Source organism: Hibiscus syriacus, unplaced genomic scaffold (genome assembly GCF_006381635.1).
Source record: "Hibiscus syriacus cultivar Baekdansim isolate YM2019G1 unplaced genomic scaffold, ASM638163v2 tig00002392_pilon, whole genome shotgun sequence".
NCBI lineage: Eukaryota > Viridiplantae > Streptophyta > Magnoliopsida > Malvales > Malvaceae > Hibiscus > Hibiscus syriacus.
Window position 1 is genome coordinate 1 of NW_024061928.1, and position 8,681 is coordinate 8,681.

The 8,681-nt window shown below is 33.6% G+C and overlaps 1 protein-coding gene across 2 annotated transcripts; it reads left to right on the forward strand.

The window, feature by feature from the left end:
- Nucleotides 1–5,226: 5,226 nt before the first annotated feature.
- Nucleotides 5,227–7,324, forward strand: LOC120145540 (probable protein phosphatase 2C 47). Of its 2 annotated transcripts, none has more exons than XM_039159368.1 (4): nt 5,227–5,403; nt 5,486–5,683; nt 6,475–6,680; nt 6,764–7,324. In XM_039159368.1, exons 1-4 carry the CDS (start codon nt 5,227–5,229, stop codon nt 7,317–7,319), a joined length of 1,137 nt encoding a protein of 378 aa, XP_039015299.1. In that variant the 3' UTR covers nt 7,320–7,324. The 2 variants fall into 2 exon arrangements, with proteins under 2 accessions (XP_039015299.1, XP_039015307.1); XM_039159376.1 differs by having other exon boundaries at nt 5,277–5,390.
- The last annotated feature ends 1,357 nt before the right edge of the window (nt 7,325–8,681 follow it).

Genomic DNA, 8,681 nt, shown 5'->3' on the forward strand with positions numbered 1-8,681 from the left:
TGTATCCAGGACGGTAGATAGCCAATTAGTAGCATCCAAACGTAGCCACTTCCCAGCATGCCTAGATACTGAGCCACACTGAACACTCTGAGGCCCCAACTACCAGCAACATGTACAACAAGAATCCTAGACTCCCTCAAAGCCACCTTTACAAGCACATCAGTGATTTCATCCAGTGTGGGATCTTGGCTTAAACGTGCTCTGTAGGTGATCCGGCATCGTCTTTCAGCGAGTTCGTCGGCCAATGCGGCAATTCCGTTTCTGCCGTGATCGTCATCCTTGTAGATTGCTATCACCTCTCTCCACTCGTAATGGTCTATGATATCAGCAATGGCGGACATCTGATATAAATCGTTATGAGAAGTCCTCACAAAGAATGGGAACTGAATTGGAGAGAGAGTGGGATCCGTGGATGAGAATGACAACAGAGGCACTTGCACAACATTGGCAATGTGGGAAATCACATGAGCCGTCACTGATGACTGGGGACCAATTATGGCAACTGTGTCTTTCTCCATGAATACTAAAGCTAAGATCAAACCCAACCAATTGTATCATTACTGTAAATAATATAACTTGTACTTACAATTTAATAAGAAGTTGAACTATAAATACTCAAAATTAATTCAATAATTAGTTATATAAAAAGATCCTCGTCCTCAAAAATTAAATTAATTTGTATTTTTCATTATTCTCGTTAAATAATTTGTATAGACTTTCGTATTAAATATTTTAATTTTGATGTAACACATTCAAATTACTAGTTTTCGTATCAATTATAATTTGTATATCCATTGACATATTCGATCATTTAAAACCAATCAAGAATATCACATTTTTATTGATTTTTTAATGTTTTAATTTCGATTGATTGACAAATTTCTTATCGAGTATAATTATATTTGTATTTGATTGTTTCTTAATTTAATGGAAATATAAAATTAAAAGATATATTTTAAAATAAATAAATTCCAATTTTAACTTTGAGTTTTAATTATGAGTGTCTAATATTTTAAATTATTTTGTTGAAGTATTACGGGAGTGATTCCTATTATATAAATTAATTTATTCAAGGATAAATCATACAAATTATACATCGACTATTAAAAGTTACAAAATGATCATTTGATTGTAGAATGTTGCTTTGCTGAGTCCCTCAACTATTAGAAGTTACAAAATGACCACCCAACTATTTATTATGTTCCAAACTAGTCATTTTCCGTTAAAAAATTAACTATTGTTTAAGTTGGACGTTAATATGATGATTAAGTTATGATAGCCGTTTGAGATTTTGGAATCAAGTTTATAATATCATAGTTAACATATTAACATTCAACTCAGAATAACGTCAAATTTTAACGGAAAATGACGAGTTTGGAACATAATGAATGGTCGGGTGACCATTTTGTAACTTTTAATAGTCGAGAGACTCAACGGGTTGAAGGACCATTATGTAACTTTTAATTGTCGAGGGACTTAATAAAGTAGTATCCTATAGTCGGGAGACCATTTATGTAATTTACCCTTTATATAATATATCAAAATCATTTTGTGCTTTTGTGACTCGTGTATTTTATTAATCGACTAATAATCTGACCGGCTGCTAACCAGCAGCCAACATGCTCTACATTCAACAATAAGGAAGGAGTTTATAAATACTCAAAACTAATTCAATAGTCTAATTATACAAAGAGGTAATGATTTCCTATAACTAACTCGAATTTCTTTTCATCTCATTACAGTGTTTTACAGAAAAGAGAAGATTAAAACTTTCTGTGTAATTTTAATGTTAAATTCAGAGTTAATACTTTTCATGTAAGTTATGTTTTGGTTATATCAAACGTACCTTCCACTAACGCCATGAATCCACTGTAATTGGAGTCCTTCAACTGTAGTTTTAATTGAGTTCCTTGAAGAATATCTGGGTGTGAATTCACATCGTCTATGGCTGCATCCATTGCAACTTTTGCAGCTTTTCCAATGACAGATTTGATTGAAAAAATAGCACCAATATTCACAACTTTTGGCCTTGAGCTCAGTCCAATTGCAGGAAGAGCTCTGAAGATGATCATGGACGCCAAAAGCCATATGATTATATTCATGGTGAATTGCTGCTTCATTAGAGTTGGTCTGAATGAATGAAAGAAACGATTCAATTAGCAGCGGAAAGACAATCCAACAACAGAATTAATGACAGCAGATATCAGGACCAAGAAAACATAAGATCAGCATCAGAAAATCTTGTGCTCCGCTAGTTTGCAAAAGCCAAAAAGAATAATAAAGAAAAACTGGGAAAGCAAGTGGAAGCCATCAAATCAAGCAGTAGTAGCAGTAACCAGGAAAAGAAAAAGGTTCAACAAGAATCTCGGTTGAAATATGAAAAGCAAAAGCAAAAGCCGACTTTTGGATCAAAGGAAGACGGAAACTCACAATTATCCAAAAAAGAAGAAGATGGTAACTCGCAGTCACAGCAGAAGTCGTAATATAGTTAAATGGTATAGTCCTTGAAGATTGGAGGCATGATTAAACTTCATGAGTGGTGAAGATTGGAGGCATGATTAAACTTCATGAGTGGTGGAGATTTGACTGATAAGGGAAGCTAAACAAGATAATATGTGCCAGACTCGGTTGTCGCCTACTGTAACTCCCGAGGATGAAAGAGAGAGGCGCATGATCCGATGGAGAGGGGATTTTGAGGCTGAAATAACTAACGAGTAATGACAAATGAGTGGCCTCTTAGTGGTGGTGTTTGTGTCTTTCACCCATGGATATAATTATAAAAGCCAAAGCCAGATCCCAAGTCCACACTATATCTTCCCTTAGACTCAACTTGGTGCACAAAAGTGACCCCAGGCTCAGACCCTCCCCTATTACCAATTCCAAATGCTGTTTTCACTCATTTTGATGGCATTTCTTACATCATCGATGCGTTTGCAATTGCATGCGCCTCTGGGGACATTTCAATTCGGAGATTGGTTTCAGTCTCTTTGTTGGCTCCGATATCTCCAACACATTTGCTGCCGGCGAGTCACCTTTGCCTTTGTATTGGATGAGTGGGTTCACAATATTTAAGGTTGACTCCTTATACCCACGTTGAATGAAAGAATTAAAAACAAAAATAGCCAACCGCCGTTTTCCGTACTGGTAACAGGGTAAACTACTGTGGATCTCACTTTTGTTTAGTATTTTCTAGTTTGAGTCACTTAGCTTTTAGAAGCTATATTTCAATCACTAATATCATCGATTTATTATAGTTTGATCATAAAAACGTTGCTTCTTGTTATATCGATGACATCACACATTAATAAAAATAAATAATTGTATTTATTTTCTAAATTTTAGAAAATATTGGGTTTTCCACGAACTTCAAATAAAATAACAATTTAACCTTAAACTCTATTGATATCTCTTTTAACTGATCACATGGTCAAATTGATATTCTTTTTCTAAATTTCAGGATTCAAATTGAAAATTCTTTTTGTTAATATGTCATGTTATTAACATAATAGAAATTTATACCTCATTACTAAAGTGTAACAAATTAATAATATAAATAACTGAATTGTAGTTTTTCAAAACTGACTGACCTAAACAAAAATAATCTCCCTATATTTTTTTAAATAGATCTCCATAAATGTATTGTTTTAGTCAACAAGTGTTGGTATAAGTGATTGAGATTCAAGAATTCAAGTTTGTAAAGTTAAGTTTAAATCCTACCACCGTCATTCTTGGTAGACAATCTGTAAATTCTTATGTAAATTTTAATTGAATCTTAGATATATCATAGCCATGGATAGGAGAGCAGCCCTTGACCTAAATTTTTTTATGTACTAAAAAATATATATGTATTGTTTCGGCAAGGTACTTCAATGTATTGAGTGACCTGTTTCATTCAACTTGCTTTCATGCCATGTGGGTATGTTGTATATCTTCTGTTTCTAGGAACAGACCAGTTGGACTTGGACTAAGTGATTGTCACAAAAATCTTTATAGTGGATAATGATTAAATCAACTCAAACAAATATGCCCCAAAGCCTAAAATAAGCGACACATACAACTTTTAATGGCAAGCCAGCCCAATTTACAAAGCTAGTTTCTAATTAGGGTTTATTTTAGTTTCTTTTAATTTGAATTTAAGTTAAGTTAAATATTGTAAAGAATAATATTGGATCAGATATAAATTTATATAAAAGAAATTTACTTGGCCCGAGATAATAATATATTATATCTTTTATAATTTTAAATATAATTACTATAATTATTTTTCTATTTTTTAGTTAACTTTTTATTTTATTGAATAAAATATTTTTTTATCTATGTTGAGTCGAGTTTTAATTCTAAAATTTAAATTAAATTTTGAGTTAGATTAAATTTTTATAAACTCAAATTAAATGTAAAAAAGTAAAATATTAAAATTAAATTAAAATTAATCAGACTAATGGCTATCTTAATTTTATCTCCAAACATATTGGTAGATTAGTGTCATCACCTCATAGATTACTATTTATCAAGATAATGATGAAATTATATTTGAGAATTTAAAATAATAAATGGTAATATATTTTCTAAAAGAAGCAATGTATTTTATATATTGATATTAAGCTCATTTGGTATATTTACCAATTTATATTCCGAATCCCATAACTGAAAAACACCCATTCGAACAGAAGAAAATCCCACAGTGCGGTAGTTCTAGTTTGTTTTGGTTGGATGACTAGAAAAAGTAAAAAGCACGAGGTGAGAGAGAGAGAGAGAGAGGGGGGCCTAGATTGATGGTCAAAGGAATCTAAACCAAGGGAAAGGTCAGCGATAAGGAAGTGAAACACGTGTCAAAAGCCCAGTGCCCTTTCAAGCTCTGCCTATAATACAGTGCGCAAAACTTGGAATATAACAGACGCCGTGTTTCTTCTCTCTCTCTAAACGGTCCTCCGTTCCCCTCTTCCTACTGCCATGCTTTGGTTTTGCATATCTCCCTTCTCCTTCCTCTCCATCTTCTTTACATTCTAATCCTTCTCCTTTATCTGATCATACTTTCTTCACAATCGATAGGGTGTACCCAACAAAACTTTCCAACCTGTGGCTTTTTCTTTTTTGATACCATACGTATTGGGTGGATCGAATCTTAATTGCAGTGCTTCACCGTTTTGGCAGTTGATTCCTGCAAAATATGGGTTAGTGTTCTTTTTTTGTGTGTGTGGAGAGAGAGAGAGAGAGAGAGAGAGATCAATGGCTCTAGCGACAGATGTGTCGCCTGCAAGTGGAGGCTTCAAAGGAGGTTTCAATTCAATGGAGGATGAAAACGAAGGCACATTGGGGAATATGAGCCAAACCAACGCTGCCAAACCTCCGAGAAGCCTCCCTGCTATGCGCCATTGCACAAGCTCCGCTTGGTTAATCGAAAGTGTTAGTCTTATAATCTTCCCTTGCGTTTCTTTCACTTTTGTTTTTCATGGATTAATACTTATATCTTATTGGTTTGGTGTAGGAATCAGTCATGGGTGCCGGTGGCTTGAAGTCACCACCACCAAGAGAGAACTGTGGATTTCTACCTGTATTTCGTTCGGGAAGCTGTTCTGAAAAAGGACCAAAACAGTATATGGAGGATGAGTATATATGTATTGATAATCTCTTTCAACATCTTGGCTCGCCTCCAGACTTTCCTTACCTGGGAGCATTCTATGGGGTGTGTATCTTCTGTTAGGTCAGAGTACTTAATTTTAGGATACTTTCATCAACCATTTGCATAATTATCGAATCTATCTGGTGTTAAGACCAATGTTTTTGGGGTAAACTATCAATTTGATCAGTCACCAATTACTTAATTTCTGTTTTAGATACTCAACTATTAACTTTTTTTAAATCATGCCTAACATTAAGTTTTAGTTATATTTTGGTCACTCATTACTAAAAAAATTAGCAATGATACTAACATGTCATCTCATGTCATCATAACCATTCATTTTTTATCAACGGGTGACCAAAATCTAACATAAAATGCCAAAAAAATACCCTTAACATTTGACTAAATATTCGTTTTGTCTCTTGTTCTTTTTTGGAGCATTTGGTCTTCGACCTATCATTTTAGGAAAAAAAAACTCTTAATATTTGAATAAATAGTCACTTTAACTCTTATTTTTTGTTTTCAGAGTTCTTTGGCCCTTAATATTTCATTTTAGGGCAAAAATCTCATATTTTAGGGCGTTTATTTTGAAGCGTTATTGTTCATTTGTTTGTTGACTAAGAGTTTTCATACGAAGGAGATTTGTTTGTCCCAAAATGAAATGTTAAAAAAAATAAGAGTAGAAAATGATTATTCAGTGGAATGTTAAGAGCTAATCTTTTTCATCATGCATTTGAAAAATATTATTGTTGAGTGACTAAAACATAAAGTAAGTTAGAGGTAAGTGACCAAATAATTAGTTTACTCTGTTTTTAAATGTAGAACTAAGGGTTATGGGGTTTTTCCCCCTATAGGTATTTGATGGACATGGCGGTCTCGATGCAGCTTCCTTTACTCGAAAGAACATTCTCAACTTCATCGTCAAAGACAAAAATTTCGGGACCGGCACGAAAAAGGCGGTCAGGTGTGCATATGTGAGAGCTGATCATGCACTCGCAGATGCTAAAACTCTTGATAGTTCCTCCGGCACCACGGCTTTGACTTCTCTCATTTTGGAAAAGTAAGAAACCAAATGCTAACGTTGATTATTGTGCGGTTCGACGTTGGTACAGACATATTCACCTGTGATTGTTTTCGTTTCAGGACCATGATCGTCGCTAACGCCGGCGATTCCCGAGCTGTATTGGGGAAACGAGGAAGGGCAATTGAGCTTTCTAAAGACCACAAACCCAACTGTACATCGGAAAGGCTAAGAATCGAGAAACTCGGCGGTGTGATATACGACGGATACCTGAACGGCCAGCTTTCGGTAGCACGTGCTCTAGGAGACTGGCATATCAAGGGAGCCAAAGGTTCGAAGAGTCCCTTAAGCTGCGAGCCGGAGCTGGAAGAAATATTGCTGACGGAAGAGGATGAGTTTCTGATAATGGGGTGTGATGGGCTTTGGGATGTGATGAGTAGCCAATGCGCGGTGACGATGGTGCGGAAGGAGCTGATGCAGCACAATGATCCGGAGAGGTGCTCGAGAGCACTCGTGAAGGAGGCGCTACAACGCAACACGTGCGATAATCTAACCGTCATCGTCGTCTGCTTCTCGCCGAATCCACCTCCGAAGATTGAAATCCCGAGGTCGTGTAAGAGGAGGAGTATATCGGCGGAAGGGCTGGATCTCCTCAAGGGTGTTTTGAACAACGATTGACTTGACTGATGACTGATGAAAAAGTTTGTGTATCTTGTACAAAAGAAGAATGCAATGGAGTTTGAATAACTGGCCCTGTGGATAGGAATAGTAGGTTATTTCTTCAATCCTGGATATCTGGTATACAATTTTGCTTTTTTTTTTAATTATTTTTTATTTCTTTATGTTTGTTTAACGAATTAAATATAACGAGATTTTGAACTCTGTTGATTTCACGATTAAATATAAATCTAACATCATCAGTGTATTTATATTCATAAATCTTTGTAATTATTTTAAGTTTGTTTATTAAATTATTTAGTGTTTGATTAATGATATCATCATTGTTTGTATGTTTATTTAATTTATATTTATTACATTTATATCTTACAAATAATCTACGTATAGAAGTGTAAAGTTCAAATAAATTACTAACAATGAACAAAAACGTTCTTTATATATAATTTTAAATTAACAAAATTACTATATATAAACATGAAATTTTATTATTTTATTTATATTTAAATCACAAATTATCTCCCAAACTTAGTAGCTTAATTTGATTAAATTTCCTTCTAAAATGCGACATCAGATGACATCTAAAATTAATAATATTATTTTTTAATACTCTCGACGTAGATAACTAATGTGATGACACTATCAGCATATGAGAAGAGTTAAAACTTCGTTTTTAGAAGATGAAGTTTAATCTAATTTTTCTCATAATTTCAAAGTTCACTAAGATAATTTTATCTTAATAATTTTTAAATTATGCGTGTTCATACTTAAAATTTTAATATCTAATTTCTGAATACGTCACCCATATTATCTCTTTAACTAAAGGTGTTAAACTTATAAGAATGAATCAATAATAATTGATCATGTGTAATTAAAAAAATTTGTTGGTCTAGTGAGATTAGATACTAGATCCTTTTAGTAAAGTTATGGGTTCGAATAATGTTATTTGTGAATAGAAAAAATTTAGTTAAGAAGGTTGTCTTGACCTTTACCATACTCGATTTGAATTAATTGATTAATAGACATGATCTTGATAATTATACCCCAAAAAATCTGTTTGGTACCTAGTTGAACTAAAGAAAAATTTTAAATACCTAATTGCACCAAAAAATGTGGTACCACATTGCACATAAATGTCAAAGTCAATAGGATTTTTTTAAACTATCACCCTAAATAACATTTCCTAAGTTAACATCTATTTTATGTTAATTTTCGAACTAACATCCTCTTGCATCACATAAGGTAAGACGCGCTTTCATACGCAACGATACGGTTATAAAAGTTTATAAAAGAATGACCAAAAGTGAAAGACAAATAAAGAGAAAAGGTGAAAAAAATGTATTTTTTTTTCAAAAAGAAGGAATG

Bases quoted from the DNA above. Each gene is read 5' to 3' on its own strand.
- LOC120145540 (XM_039159368.1), top strand. From the start codon at position 5,227: ATGGCTCTAGCGACAGATGTGTCGCCTGCAAGTGGAGGCTTCAAAGGA. The intron at 5,404-5,485 runs GTTAGTCTTATA...GGTTTGGTGTAG, and splicing joins CCGCTTGGTTAATCGAAAGT to GAATCAGTCATGGGTGCCGG. The intron at 6,681-6,763 runs GTAAGAAACCAA...TTTTCGTTTCAG, and splicing joins ACTTCTCTCATTTTGGAAAA to GACCATGATCGTCGCTAACG.